This window comes from Hoplias malabaricus, chromosome Y (assembly GCF_029633855.1).
Source record: "Hoplias malabaricus isolate fHopMal1 chromosome Y, fHopMal1.hap1, whole genome shotgun sequence".
NCBI classification, from domain to species: Eukaryota; Metazoa; Chordata; class Actinopteri; order Characiformes; family Erythrinidae; genus Hoplias; species Hoplias malabaricus.
Window position 1 is genome coordinate 19155087 of NC_089820.1, and position 16220 is coordinate 19171306.

At 39.8% G+C, this 16220-nt stretch overlaps 1 protein-coding gene across 1 annotated transcript in view; it reads right to left on the reverse strand.

Moving 5' to 3' along the window:
* The window catches only part of LOC136678381 (adhesion G-protein coupled receptor V1-like), a 155781-nt gene that overhangs the window by 16058 nt on the left and 123503 nt on the right, over positions 1 to 16220 (reverse strand). Inside the window, exons 85-87 of the mRNA XM_066656433.1 lie at positions 15715 to 15893; positions 11159 to 11316; positions 197 to 318 (exon numbers count right to left, since the gene is read on the reverse strand). Coding sequence (XP_066512530.1) covers positions 197 to 318; positions 11159 to 11316; positions 15715 to 15893 — 459 coding nt within the window. The remainder of the gene's footprint in view (positions 1 to 196; positions 319 to 11158; positions 11317 to 15714; positions 15894 to 16220) is intronic.

A 16220-nucleotide genomic window follows, 5' to 3' on the forward strand; every position in this document is an offset into this window, starting at 1 on the left:
GCATCACCATAAGAATGTTTATGAGGAATTTTTATGCCCTTTCTAGTTTGTAAACAAAAATGAGTTCTGGAAATAATATTTCAGTAGTCTATTTATCATGACATGAAATGAATATACAGTGAACTTCACTGGGCTAATGATTGCTGGAGAAAATGTGAGAATATGCTACAGATAATGAAGTGTAGTGAGTTCTTACCAAGAAGATGTTGAAAATGACAAGAAGGATGAGCATCCATAGATATCTATATGCCATGTGCAGGCCAGCCCAGAGACACACCAGTGACACCAGGGCAAACAGATACAACACCATTGGAATCTCTGGAGAACAAAAGACAACATAATGTTAATGAGGTGCACAAAAGAAAGCGTGTTTTTCAGCCTGAAAATTAATTATGTTTCTTTTATTGTTAGCTGCTTCAATTTGTCCTGAATGACACTACGTTATGCTGACTGTGCTTTTCAAGCTCCAGTAATCCCCAGTAAAGATGTCAGTGCTTCCCATGTCCTACAAAAAGCCAGTCAAGTTAGCATGGGTGTTCTTTCCAAATGTGGGGCAAGCTGGGCTGGCATTACTCCTGGTGCATCAATTTTTCCACAGTTTGGAGAACACTCCACACACACACACGGAGAATTTCTTTTACAGGCCCTGCTCTGGCATGGAGAAAAAGTGGGCACGTTCAGTGACATAGGGCCAAAGCCCAATTGGCTGGCAACAAAAGTGGATTCATTAACAGACTCTTAATTAGAAGCCCCTGCTCCGGGCTAGAACAAGGCCAGAGCACTCAAGCCAAGAGTCTACTTCATGCAGACAATCAATTGAACAGTGCTGACATTCTCAGAAAATAAATTAACACAAAGTCTCAAATTGGTCTTTGTGAATGAAAGTTTGAGCAAAATTGTTTCAAGATTATGAGTAAAGCTCCCATTCTTCATATTCCCAGTATTGAGAAAGACACGATTATTTATTATACATTTTCGGAGTAGACAGATCATCACTGTAGGTCTGACAAGATGTTCAGCTTTAAATAATTAAAAGAAAGTGTAGACTATTAGAAAGGGAAATGCAATCAACTTTTAAGACTTAACTTTAGAATTTTAGACTGCTTTTATTTCTTCTTATTGAAACCAAATCTCTCAGAATGAGAGCGCTGTAACAAAGGCAAATGGTGGTATTACTAAGCACAAAAAATACTATACTATATTCATCAGATGAGGTTTCTAAGTTTCTTTTTTTTTTTTATTCTGACACTCTTTAGAGTAACAAAATTGGAAATGAAATTAATCGGGAAATATGGCCTACATTAGTACTTTTCCATCCCAAAACTACAAAAAAAGACAAGACACTGGTGGATTTGAACTCTATTTTACATTATGTATTTTATCTTAAACCTCCTCATTATGCAACTAAAAACCATAAATTGAGACCAGATGACTACAGTAGTAAGATAAACTTCTAGACATTCTACACATACAGACATTGTATATCATTCTTCATTTCACGAATCCATAATTATAAACCATCATACTGTTTTTCTGACAATAACACATAATATTGACACCTTTAGCTACGTTAACATTGCACATGAATTCTCCAATCAGCAATAACTGTATATTGCACATATATTACCCTACAGTCAAAGTGCACCCGAAGACAGATGTGATAATGTTGATTAAGAACAGTCAAGTAGACCGGTTGGGACCGAGTTTAATCAGATCAGGCCTTATCTGCACACTCTCACTTTCCTGACCTATTGTGAATGCTGAATTTTATTTGCTCATTTAATGAGGGAATGAAAAAGCACTACAACAGAGCCAGGGACACACTGAGTCATCGATCACATCTATCCATTCATTAAAAACAAAAACAACAAAAAACACCCCAAGCACTCAAACCCCCTTAACAATTACAGAGCTGTTGAACATTGTCCTCAAAATCCACTCAGCTCCTTATTTGAATTGGACTGGTTTCCACACTGCATTAGAGACGATATGAAAACACCGTAAATGTACTTTGCTTTGCATTTCAATAGATTCTTTTGAGGGAAACATCAAACATCAAGGATGGTGTGCTCTGGCCTAGACTTTTACAGCTAAATAACACGTCTTAGGTCAGTTAATGTAAAGCCAAAGTAGTTTGATGAAATCTACAACACTGACCGTGATGTCTTCTGTATTGAGAAGATAAATACATCACTGAAGTATGGCTCATATCACTAATTGTAGATGACTAATGTGTTGCAAGCAACACTCACCTTCATGGAGGCATGTCCAATGTCTGAAAATGACCCAATTGCCAGCTCCGAATCCCCACTTCCAATTTAAGTCATACACAACATAGCACCTCATAAGGACTGAGCTTAAAAAAGGTGGGAGTTGTTTGCTTGTTAACATTTTCTGAGCTGTTGTCAACACTTGAATATAATAATAAAGTTCTCATGACAGAAAATTGTCCATCAAAAACTTGCATTATGAAGGTTTTACATGTGTGCAAAGGACATTAAGAGGCCATGGGCTCTTAGTGAGTTCTGAGCGTCATTGTTGGCAGTGGATTTTGCTGCTGTCCAGAACAAGTGGTTCCTAAAGGTTCTTTCTCATTTTGAGATCACGTCCGGTCCTGTAAGACACATTCCTTTAAAGACAGCATCCAGATGTAGAAACTTAGTGATGTTAGAGTCTGTGAGAATAAGAGTGAGCATTTTCCCCCATTACAATACACTCAACTGCTCTGAAAAAAGGGAGAGCTCAAAAGAGTAAAGCTCATCATTTGTGCGAGATCAACATTTCACTGGGTACACACACTACATCCCATATTATCAACACCAATCAGATGTACACCTGGTGCCTTGTTTCATCATTTGTCTCATAATCAAATTTAACAAAGCCAAACATGCAGTGCAATTGGAACTTCCTCCCAGTTCAATTATTAATGTACACACATGCTCCCCCAAAAAAATAAATAAATAAAAATAAAAAAAAGCCAACCACGATTAGTAATCACTTTCATCTGGAGTGAAGGGAATGTGACATTTCCCATAACACGTTTCCATTAGGGACCACTTATGTCTATTTTCAAGAACACTGTGCCCCATGCTTCTGTAACGGCCTCGTCTCAAAGCATCCTCATTGGAGCTAATGCATTAGCATTAACATCTGTTAGCTTTGGCTGGCAGAAATTTGGAACCTTTGATCATGACACAGCCCGCAAGGTACATGTTGACTCCAAAGACACACTGACTCATGAGCCCTGAATGGCAGGTCAATGTCTCTGACGCTAATGCAGGCCAGACGCTGTAAATGTTATGAAGGACGTGGAAAGTAGGCCACACATTCCTTGCCAGTCAGAGAACACAGGGCACAGGGCCAGCGCTGACCCCTGGGCTTTCACTGAGGTGTTACTTCCATTCCTCTGATGCTTCTCTCTCTCTCTCTCCCTCTTGCTGCCTCATATCTCCTTGTCCTTCAACATTTGTCCTTTTCCAAGCTCATTCAGAGGCTTAGAGTAATGGATCAGTTGGAACTATTTAGCATGTATTTGGGAAGCTTCTCATTGGTGAACCATATCATACACCTGTCACTGAGTTGGCACCATTCAGAATACATCTTTCAATATTTAGATAGAAAAAATAAATATGTGCGTTTACACTTAACAGGAATAATGGATTTTTAAAAGCTATTAGAAATATTTATCTGTCTTTTATATTGAGCAAACATTACACAGAATTAATATGAATGTAATTATTTTTGGAATAAAATCATTAGCACGATTTATTGAACACAATGTTTAACTTAAAATGAAGTACAAAAATATTTTTTCTCCTCCTGGAAAATGTTCTTTTTGGAGTTCCAAAAAATACAACAAAGCCTACTTCTCCTCTCCATCTATCGCTCCTGATCTCCCTCTCATCAGCACTTACAGTACTCTCTCTCTCTCCTTTTTTGCCAGACCTTGCTTTCCATCGTTGTAAGCACATTCCTCTCTGTGGTCTTGGCCTGGCCTGGCCTCCACAGAAGTAGGGTGTTCCCAAAACCTGAGGAGTCTCTCTCTCTCTGTGTGTAAAGTAAAGATCCTTTAATACTGCAGAGATTTATTTAGTGAATGTGTGGGGCATAACTTCAATAAAGAAGCATGGAGTTCCATAGGTGGGAGAGGAATGCGTGTGTACTTGGGTAAATATACAGAAACACGTATCAGACCTGAAGAAAAACAAGACAAAACCACTTAATATACTGGTAGGCTCGCCAACCTGGGGCTAAAATATAAAACGTTTTGTATATAATTTAATGTGCTGTAGTTTTATCTGAAAGGGTAGTGCTTGATTTAAAAAAATAGCCATGAAACAAGTTGTCAGATACTAGAGAGAGCCTAGAAAAGTACTAAAGACTAGAAAGAGATAACACAATGTCCTGTCTCTTGTACATGCAAGTGAGTGATGGCTGTGGAGAAAGGTAATAAAATATTGATTCCTTCTTAAATTGTATGCCATAAATAATGAGGAGCTGTATTACTCAGAAACACTGCAGGAGTAAATAAACAAACGTTTGCTTTAATATTTGTTGAAGTAAAGAAGGCTCCTTAATGGTTTTTGCATTATGGCCCCTAAGATTCCAAATCCCACGTTTGCAACAGGGGCTTACCCAAAGGTACCATGAGTGTTTGGGTGTGTTTATCCCTGGTGAAAGGTCAGCTGTAGAAAATGTCCATTGTTTATTGGGACGAATAAGACCCCTCAGCATGGGAAGATAAGCACAGTGGGTCTTTTGCCGACAAAAACAACAGCTGTAATGTGAACCAGCGCTGTGGCTTCTGTTTAATATGCCAAAGCAGCTGTCCCAGCAGCCAGCCATGGGGTTCAGAAAGGCCTTGCTTTGTCTTAGCCCTGCTGAGCTAACATCCGCCTGGCCGCCTGGTCCAGTGTTATGGGAAATAGATGGCATGGTAGAAGACAACAAAGGGAGAAGTGAAGTGCGTCCCTGGCATAAACTTGAAATGAATGAATAACGGGAAGAATGGAGCATTGCTGGTAAGTGAAACAACACAACAGTAGATTTCGCAAGTTTGGAAAAACATCCAAAATAAGGTTTATATTGGAAGCAGGTTCTTCTTGTCCTGCGCTGAACTCTTGATCTCTGTTTTTGTGTGTGTGAGTGAGAGAGACATTTGGACATCCCACATTTCGTTGTAGGCTTGGAGTGTGTAGACTGTCTTTGGCTGCTTGCCAGATTTCTGACCCCAGACGTTCCATACACCACGTCCTCCGAGGCCCTGCTGTCTCTGGGGAAAACGAATAGTGCACGGCTATAGCACTAAGCACAACAACGACAACAACAACAACAACAAAAAAAAAAAGGGGTCGTGCAAAAGTCAACTCCTCCAGCAGGCCCAGGATCAGTAGTTCATGATGTTCCTGTGATGTGCCAGAGAAAAAGGCTTTGTTCTGGAAAATGTGCACGGTAGAAAAAGACCATAAAGTGCTCTAAAAAGCACCAGAAGGCATTTTGTCCCAATGAAGTTTTCAGAGAATATTTGTTTTTCCGTTCTTCTCTAGATTATTTTTGAATACTTCAGTCCATATTGCTCTTCTACTTTTTATTGCCTACTGCTAGATGTTGTAAACACCAATGTTTGAACCTAGAGAACCTGTAGTACATTATATAAATGTTCTCTATTGAAACGGTCAGTGAGGTTTCCAATGTTGACTTTCCATTTTTTATCATAAGTATACTGCCATACACCGATAGCCACTAATGACACTGATATAGCATTATATAACGATAGTAGTGTGTGTCTGATGCAAACACTTTACTGGGGTTGTAAAGACACAAAGAGACAGTAATATATAACAGATGGTCTTGGGAAGCACGCAAGAACAGACAACACTTAAAATATAGCAACCTAGGGTTTTGGGTTTAAATGTGTCTAATGCAATTAAAATGTCACTTCCATTGCCAGACCAGAAGAACAAATGGCTGCACTGTTAAATCGTGGAGGTCAGTCCTAAGAATGGACAAATACTTGCAAAAATCTGAACATCTTGTAGAGCCAAGACATTTTGTGTCATTTTGTGTCACATAGAGCCAAGACATTTTGTGTCGTTAAATTGTGAATAAACTGCCTTTAGATACTGTCTTATGTTCAGAAGACCCTTGTCTAATCAGATGAAGTAAGAAACAAATGTCTGAAGTTAGAGAAAATGTTTCTAAATATGATTCCCTTCTAATTTATCTCACATTTTTCATGTTACCAGCTATTTAAGTGAGTCTTTAAACATTTAGGAATGTTGTATTTTTTTTATATGTCCCCTTTTTTTTACAAGTCAGTTTGTGTAAAAGTTAAAACAAAGCTTGAACTAAAACTGTTTCTGAACTTTGAAGCCTAGAAAACAGCCTTGTAAATGTGTGAACATCAGGTGAGACTGATTAAAAAAAAACTTGACTAATTGGACTCGCCAAAGTATTGAGTTTTCTGCCACGTCACCATAGAAACAACTGCTGCAAGCTTCTCCCTCTTAGTATTTTTCATAGAAAGAAAAAAATGAGAGAAAAAATAAAATAAAAAATCACATCACAGCAAGTCCAAAGTGTCAGGAAAATACAACATGAATCATTTGGCTTTGCATGTTTAAGCACCTTCATTGCTTTTCTCTCTTGCACAGGTATTTGTAAAAAGACATATGAGATTTTCTTCCTGGTGCAGGTCGGTCTGTCTGAGGGAATGTTTAGAGGTTGTAACGGCTTGTTAAAACGTGAAACCCCAATGAGCTATCTGATCTGATCTGACGTCAGTACCTAGATCGCAGATAGAATGCAGGTAGTGGCTGACAAGGCCTTAAAGTACATGTGTGTTTATCAGCCTAAGTCTTGATCTTTTTACTGCAAGACCATAAAATATGCATGCCCTGTACTTGATTTCATCAACCTTGTATGCAGTATCAGAAACCTAGACTTTGCACCAGAAAGAATGTGTATTGCATGAGCAGAAATGTGCAGACTGCACAGAAGATTTCATAAAGACATCTTGAACCTACATGTATTCAGTGAAGCATATGAAGAGCAGTGACCCATCCCAGTGCCCCAGACAAACTAAAAAAAGACACCTGCTTGCCTTGACCCTGATATCACAATTAATATCCCAGATCCTGAGTGGTGCAAGAACAGGAGCTCTCAAGTTCAGTGCACTGTCATACCTCAGCCATTCAAGCTTGCGCACAACTGGTCTCCTTATCTTTAGATGGTCCTCCCTCTCACCATCACTCAGTGCAATGCTAGACCACCTGGATAGCTATTAGAAAACCCACCTCTTTCAAGTGTACTTCTCTTGCATTTAGAAATACTTTATTTGCCATTTATTAAAGTGTATTATGTGAGCATTGTGTACCTAGGTATCCATACTAACTTTGTATTTGGCAGCATCTAAACTTGAGGTATCTTTTGGATTCTAGCCTATATAAACTAGCTAAGGATACTTTCTGAGTAGAAAGCTGTGCACTTTCTTAAGTCACTTTGGATAAGACTTCAATCTAATGTAATGTAACGTAACAGTAGTATAATATCTTTTGTAAGCGTGTAAAACTGTCAATTTTGCCGTTTGTGATCGGCAGTTCAAACAAAATGCAGAGACTGGCTAGGGAACAAAGTGGGAAACATTCCTTATTAATTTTCACTATGTAAATGGGAAGGACGTATCTGCCGCAGGAAGAAACGAAGAATATATGTAAATATACTGGGTTCTGTGACATCACAATATATATATATATATATATATATATATATATATATATATATATATATATATATATATATATATATATTAAATACAGGGGTGGGTTGGCCAATGAAACTGAAACCACAATAATTTATTAGTATGGTGTAGGGCCTCCTTTTGCGGCCAATACAGCGTCAATTCGTCTTGGGAATGACATACAGAAGTCCTGCACAGTGGTCAGAGGGACTTGAAGGCATTCTTCTTGCAGGATAGTGGCCAGGTCTCTACGTGATGCTGGTGGAGGAAAACGTTTCCTGACTCGCTCCTCCAAAACACCCCAAAGTGGCTCAATAATATTTAGATCTGGTGACTGTGCAGGCCATGGGAGATGTTCAACTTCACTTTCATGTTCATCAAACCAATCTTTCACCAGTCTTACTGTGTGTATTGGTGCATTGTCGTCCTGATACACGGCACCGCCTTCAGGATACAATGTTTGAACCATTGGATGCACATGGTCTTACTGGTGCAATGTGCAATTAATGAAGATTGGCCACCAGGCAGCTCCAATTTAGCCATAAACTTGTTTTTATAAAAGGAGGCTATTTCTTTACCATTTGTTATCTCTCCAAAGAGTTTTGGTTCGGAATGCTAAGCTCTCTCTCTCCCTCTCTACTCACGACAGACAAAAAGCATCTGGAGGGTTTTAGACAACAAATAAACCTCCAAATGTTGAAAAGCATGAAATGAGATGAGGACATTACTCTATTCCTGCTCCATAGGTGGGAAATGATGACTTATATCTGACTTTAAGAAGCCAGATATTTCAGTGCCATTAAAAAAAAAAACAGCCACAAAAAAGCCATACTTTTGTAGTAAGGAAAACAAAAATGCAAATAATATATTGTTGCTGTCCAAAGAAACATGCATCTCTGATAGAGTGACATAATACGGGAAGGAAAAACCTTCTCAAATGATACAGTAAATTAAAAATGGAGACGTGTTTTTCTTTGGACAGTGATGATATGACAAAACAATGTATTTGCTAATAGTTCACCAGTATGTCCTCTATCATACAGCTAGTACAGTGTAGGAACACAAAGCAGGAGCGATGAGAGGTTTGCAACACTTCATGTGATTATATTTTCACTGTCAAAAAACACATGCACAAAAAGGCTCCTTTGTGTGGTTTAGGCTCAAACGAACAGACTGATAACCTTCTCTACTACCACAGCCAGTGCAGCAACAGGCCAGCACATAAACAAACAGCCCGATCAGAGGACGGGATTAGCTGCTCGCCTAGAGTCCTTCCTGGAAACACACAGCAGACTGTGAAAATACTGCACTACTCACAAGGAAATTACACCTTTAGAAAGGGCTCTTATAATAATTCTTTTCACATTAACATCAAGGAGAGGACCTTTCCCAGGGGTGATATACATTGATATTTTAGTTTCACAAAAGATCTTCTGAAAGGAAAAAAAAAATAAATGACATTGTGGACTATCAGCACCACTCAAGGGCAAAGCTGTCCACAGTCATTCTTGTTTTTCCTTTCTGTTTTTTTAAATACCATGCGTTGCTCTTTCAACAGCTTTCAATAGAACATGGGCACAGTAAGCAGTCCTGGCTGAAGCTAACATCAGTTTGAAAGCCAGATGAAAGCAGAGGCACAGGGAGGCACGCTGACCACGAGCTTGGCTACCTCAGTCCATTTGAGTGTCCTGCAGAGTCAGCGGTCCTCCCTCACTGGGAGTGGATGTGAGGGTTGAGTCCACTATGTGCTCTTCATACATGCAAAGTCATCTACTTCTGTCTGTGTATTAGCTCTCATTGTCAATAACAAAAGCATGACATAGGATATAGCTTTAAATGCGATTGCTGCAGTGTGCAGTGCCAATGTAAGCACACCATAATACAGTAGTTCACACAGCAGTCCTTGGGAGGGCTCCTTGGGCAAGATTCCTAATGCTTTTTTTCCCTGCACCTGTAACAAGGTCGAAATTGTATGTTGCTCTGAATAAGAACGTCCATCAAAAGTTATAAATGTAAAATATATACGATACAAATAATTTCTCACGAGAAACTGATTAATTCTCTCACAGGAATCGACTATAAATGTCCAATTATTCCACATTTGTGCCTGAATTTTTTTTATATAAATGAAATCTGATGGACAGCTTCAAAAAACGTTCAATGTTTATTTAACTCAATAAATTGTTAGCTTCATCAGCCTCATAGCGACAGACACCAACCAAGTTCTGGCTGATTGGAGAAAGGGAAAATTATTTACACTAGACACTTTTTGCCAGACTATTGCTTTAGGCAAACTATAAGCCAAAGCAAATGTGTGTGTTTGTGTGTGTAAGTATGAAGTGGGGACTGATCTGTAGCTGGGTGGGCTGTACTCTGACCACTGTTAAAATAACTGCATGGTTAAGGATTAGCCTTTGTAGAACAGAGTGGAAATTAGCACAGAACCTGGGAGAACCTCTGACCACACACACAGAGACAGAGACATGCACACAATGTACTGTGGTGCATTGGAAGTTGCTATATAAATGAAAATGTCTGTTGCAGGTTGAATAGGAGGATACGGCTTCATAACAGTTGAAACTGATATTCCTGCAGCTTCGTGCTTATACATGGAGGGACTGGAAAAACTCTTATTAAAAAGTGGGAAAATGAGCTTGTCATTGATGTTGACTGAGCACTTTATCTCTCTGCCTCTCCATATACAAGAGCTGAGAGATAGAGAGGGACTTTCTGGCAGTTAAACCGAAAGCAAACTTCTCTTAAAGTTACACAGTGTAAAGAAATATTGCCCAGAAAAGTACCATCATGGATTTACTTTTGGTTTTTGTTTCAGAGAATCCACAATCAGCTTTCACCTTATAAACCTTTTATCTTTGGGAATACCCAGAGTCATAAACTAAACATATGATGTCTCACAGAAAAACACACACATTTACACAGCAATTACATTAAAATTAACCCCCTTTTGTGCACTCTTTTTGTTAAGTTCCATACAGGAACTTCTACAGTTACAGACTGTTTATCTGCATACATTATTTGACTCTTTCCACCTTGTTCTTTAAAAATCAGGACCCCACAGGACCTACACAGACCAGGCGTGATCTGGTTGGTGGATCATAATCAGCACTACAGTCTCACTGATATATTGGTGATGGTGTGTGTGGAGCTGCTGGCAAGAGAGGATCAGACACAGCAGTGCTGCTAGAGTTTTTACACCCCTCAGTAGCACTGTTAGACTGAGAATAGTCCACCAACCAGAGAAACAGGTGGACTGCTGTCTCAAAGTGCACAAATATGGTTAATGGAGATGATAAAATGGATAGTAAATGAAGAAACAAGGTGAAAACCTTCATGTTTCATGTTATGGCTGGACTGTGTACATAGAAACACACAATCAACACACTCAAACCAGATACACACCTGAGCTGTTGGTGCGGCCTCTGTACATATCGTCATAGGCCTTCCATTGCTGTGTAACATGGTAGGCATGAACAAAGACCACCAGCACTCCCACCAGACAGATAAGAGGAACAAAGGCAGCCGTACAGAGAGCAGCATAAATGTTTGGGATGAAACATCTGCGGAGAAAGAGAGGAAAGGTGAGTAAACAAGAATTGAGGGAAATAGTACTGAAAATGCAATAAGGGTTTGACAAAAACTAAAGCATAAAAAAATTATATAAGACCAGCTTCAGTATATACACCAAAACACTGCTATTTCTATGCACTGAGAGGTGTTCGCTGTCCTTGCCCTGATCTTGTTTGTGTGTATAAATGGTGCTGTATATATCTGCGCAATGTATTTTGGCCTGCAAGGTCAGTGCATGAGTTCATGTTCATTTTGGCATAGTTACAGACATGGTGCCAAGTTTCAGTGTCTGCAGCACTCTCTCACTGTCTCTCGCCGACTAGGTCCGATGCCTCTCAGCCTTGCAAACTCCCTTTCACATTTTATCTCAGGAATTCCTTCCAGTTGACACTTGTTTTTCACCACCTTGCAACTAGGAAGTCTTCTCCAGGCCTTTGCCATGGGAAAACTTTGTAGGCTGTTTTTGTTTTGACGTCTTGAACATCCAAATAATCAAGACTTGCCCTCTGTTCACAGGGCAGTTAGTCCACAGCCGGCTAAACAAGATGGACAAATACATCATAAACTCATATTACAATGAAGGCACGAAAGGCATGGCACGAGTACAGAAATCAAAATAGGCTGATGGCCAAACTGAGTATATATATATATATGCGTTATTTTTATTTGAGGTAAAAGGTACAGGTCCCACTTAAGTACTTTTTCTTCATCTCCACCTTTGAGACATGTGAAGCTAGCCTTTGCATTTTTTCGAACTGCTGCTAGTTGGAAATCTCAAAGTACTGGAGGAGAAAACCTACATTCTGCTACATCAGCAAACAGATGCTTGTACTGGCCCGCACTGTGCTTTTATGCTATTTGATGGTGGGGGTGAGATTGTTGGGATGAGGGTCATCCCACCCAGACAGCAAGGCCAACTGTGTTCTCTGTTGGACTGGCCTTGGCTGAGGAACCACCAGGTATCTAACCTGCACACATCAGAAGCGGCGCTACACGTTTTCTGACCACATTTTGACATCGCTATTAACTACTGCCATACAAAATAGTTTATGTACATGTGGAGGTGTGGGGTCTGGTTCCATAGCACTCCTCTACCTTATTAGAAACAGAAACTATGCCGTAGTGCCCAAGATATAATGCCTCTGCAAGTTGATCGGTCTAGTTCACAGTGTTACATTCAGAAATATATTTTAAAGGGTGTTGTCATATAATAGTCTCACTATTAGGGGAAAGTCCAGTGCAACATGAGAGGAATCAGACTGGTTTACACGTTTATGTTTTTCACTCCTAAACTATGAGAAGTAAATAAGTTACTCTTTTACACTCTGAAGGTCACATATCCTGCATGGCAGGCGTGTCTTCCTGCGTTTTGCTGTAACAGTAGCTCCGCAGCATGGCGACGGAGAGCTGTTGAGGCAGAGTTGTAACTGTAGCCTGCTTACTAAGAGTAAAGGGTGGAGAGAGGGTTAGAGTGAGAAAAGACTGAGAAAAGACAGAGGTTACACAAAGCTAGCTGACGCAGACTGGACAGATAAATGGTCCCAGGGAGTGGTGGGAGGTGTTGAGTGAGCTTTTAATCACTGAGCAAGTAAACAAAATGCTTTACACAGTTTATATTCTGTTTACACAGAGTATAAGTCACAAGTCTGGACCACCACTACTCATACAAAGGGTAGTCTTTACCTGCTACAACACACTTGTTTCACTGTACTCCACTCATCTCCATGGTTACACTAGACCTTTTTGCACAGTTATGCTACATCATTTCCATGATTATACTAAAGCCTTTTCCATACTTACACAATTTATCAAGAACATAATGGAGATAAACTATGAAATAACACATGGAATTTAGACAGAAATATTGGCCTCCTATAAATGCACTAAAAAGCAAGCTACATATAAGAAATAATTCAGCCTTGTTCAAGCATGCGAGACTGGTCTGTTTATCTGACTGGTGAATAATAAATCATGCAGATGATAAAAAAGTGCACAAATTAATTTATCCATCCATTCATTATCCATTTTTACTGCTATTCTGTAAAATACATAGCTCTCCCCCGTGTAGCACAGCACTAATGAGGGAGTGGGCATCCATTTCAGTCTCAGCCAGGTTCTTATAACAAAGCTCTTCATAAACACTCTTTTCTGCAAAGTTTCAGCTAATCCTGAAGTTCTTTAAAGGTCATCTGAAACTGAATAATGGCAACCGAGGGGTTACCATGACAACCCTGTACTTTGCATCCTGCCCTGCTGAAAAAAGCTTTAGCGGCAGGTGTCAGTTAGCCAGTGGATTAACACTGAGTCCTAATGATCAACAGCCCTTTCAGAGCAGGCAGTGTAATTAGACCTGAATCCAATCAATCTGACTAATCCCACAGGTCCTGCTAATGCTGGGTGTATGCTAGAAAATAGCTAGCATTCTGAGTAATTGCCCCCCCCCCCAATCATCAAATGTAAATGTAGCTCTAGATCCCCTGGAGTTCTTATTATTTTAGGTTTAATATCATCAAAAAACTTTTGGCAATGGCAGGCATTGGGACAGTTCAAGAGTCATTTTGAGAATCAGAGCTGTCAACAGCAATCGGTTTAGAAGAGTGAAGAGGAAACACACTGTCCTGTGGTTTGCCAGACAGGGGAGATGGAGGATTTGGCAGAACAAGCATAAGCAGTCAATCAGCCTTCTTTTCAATAAAGCTAAAAACGGCTCTTCTCAGCAGGGTTGAAACGTGCTGGCCATCAAGAAAGAAGTCACTACCCTTCACTGAATTAACTGAAGTCAAAAGGGCAAAATCAAGCACCACCTCGTGTCAGATCTGCAAAAATCCACAGATAATCATGTCCTCTGTGAGAAGACAACTCAATACTTGATCAACAATGATTTATTGCTGTCAAGAAGCCATTATTGAAACAAGGGAGATGTCAAAAACCTTCTCAAAAAATGTGGAAGACGGAATAAAGGCAAAGGGTGCACATATTAAAAAGAGTACATGTAGCTAACCCTTTTATTTAGAAATTAAACAAAGGAAAGTTGGTCCGATTTTGTAAAAAGCTGAATTTTTGCCAGAATAGTTATGAATTTAGAGAATCATTTGGACATAACTTGCTTGTTTATGGTACACTGTGGCCTTAAGCTTTGGCCTTTCAGCTTAAACAATGTTCAGTATTGTTCCTGAACTAAAGTGACTAAGATTTTTATTTTCTACTTGAACCAGCTTCCCTACAGGACACATCCATGTAACACTATACCCTATGTTTCCCCATATTAACAAGAACTCATGCAATAGTATCACACTTGCTTTCTTTTGTGTGGGTAGAGTTAAACTGAACTCACTCCTGTAATTAAACTCCTATAAGACGTGCCAGTACGCACAGCCCGAAGCCTTGAACGCTGCTTCCTTGTGAAGAGGCGGGCACTGGACGGCGGCGTGAGGGATGAGGTGAGGTGACATCACTTGTTTTTCTCTCCGTGAGAGGAATATTTACCTTTCCTGGCCTGGCTGGGAGTGTACCCGCCCTGGAGGCTGAGGCATGCCACTCAGAAGGAAGGGAGGGGAGGAGAAACTAAAGCCCTTCACTATCAGCTGGTGGCTGGGTGGAGTGTGAAACTGAATGTATGCACAGTCACCATTTTGTGACTTCATAACCACAGTGAAGTTAAAAATAGATTCACTTTAATCCTTACCAACAGTACAGCCCACCTTCACCCAGACTAAGCAGGGCATTGTAAAGGGAACACAGAGGAGAATTCAAGTGAAGGAGCCAGGCAGGTTGTGTGTTATTCTTCAAGTTAAGGATTAGCATAAGAGTCCTGTAATTACAGAACAGGCTTTGTTTGCAGAGAGTGTGTAAGTGTATGCCATGAATTAAAAATAAAATAATTTACTCTACAAGGCACACTGTACATTCATTCATTGTCTGTAACCTACCAGGAATCACTGGGCACAAGGGGGGAACACACCCTGAAGGTGGCGCCAGTCCTTTGTAAGGCGACACACATTCACTCACACCTATTGACACTCTTGAGTAGCCAATTCACCTATAGCTTGTGCTTGTTGAACCGTGGGAGGAAACTAGAGCATGGACACTGGGAGACCAGCACACTGTACGTTTGCTCAAAACAATGTAAATATGACATGGTTAGATCCAGTTGATCCATATGTAAGATATTTCAGAGGGAAAGGCACATATTTCATGATATACCTCTTACAACAGAAAATAAAACCCAACAAAAACAGTTAATAAACATAACCTCTTCATATCTAGGAAGTTGGAAAGCAGTGTTTTCTTGTTGCATAAAAAAATAAAAATAAAAACAAAAAAAAACAGAAACACAGTGTCCTCAAATTTGTGAAGGTCATTGTATATGCATTTTTTTAAATACTCACAGGTCTCCATGGACTAAGCCATAGACATCATGAATGTTCCAGCCATAACCTCCTAGCAACACAATCAGCAAGACAGTGATGACCAGGGCAGGAAGCCCCCAGCTCAGCAGGAAGTACAGCAGATAGCGTCTCTCTGTGTGCTCATCATTCATCACTAGTGTCTGCCAGAAGTTCACCGCCTGCAGGGAACACAAGACAACTGTGAGATTACCAGAAATGAAGAGGCCAACTTTCCTGGCAAGTTTCCATATCATCATAAAGTACATAAAAACAAATCTTGTTTTATTTTCATCAGATCATTTACTAATAAATGTTCTTAATTCCCTCCTTTATTGAGTAGCACCACCATTCGGCGCTCTAGTTTTCAGTAAACATCATTTCATGAAATCATTGCTTAGGAACTGTAAATAGCACGTAAAATCTCCAAAGGGCACATAGAAGAATAAGGTAGATCCAAATTTGCGGAATCTGTTGTGTAAATGCCATAATACAGAGCCACACAGTGA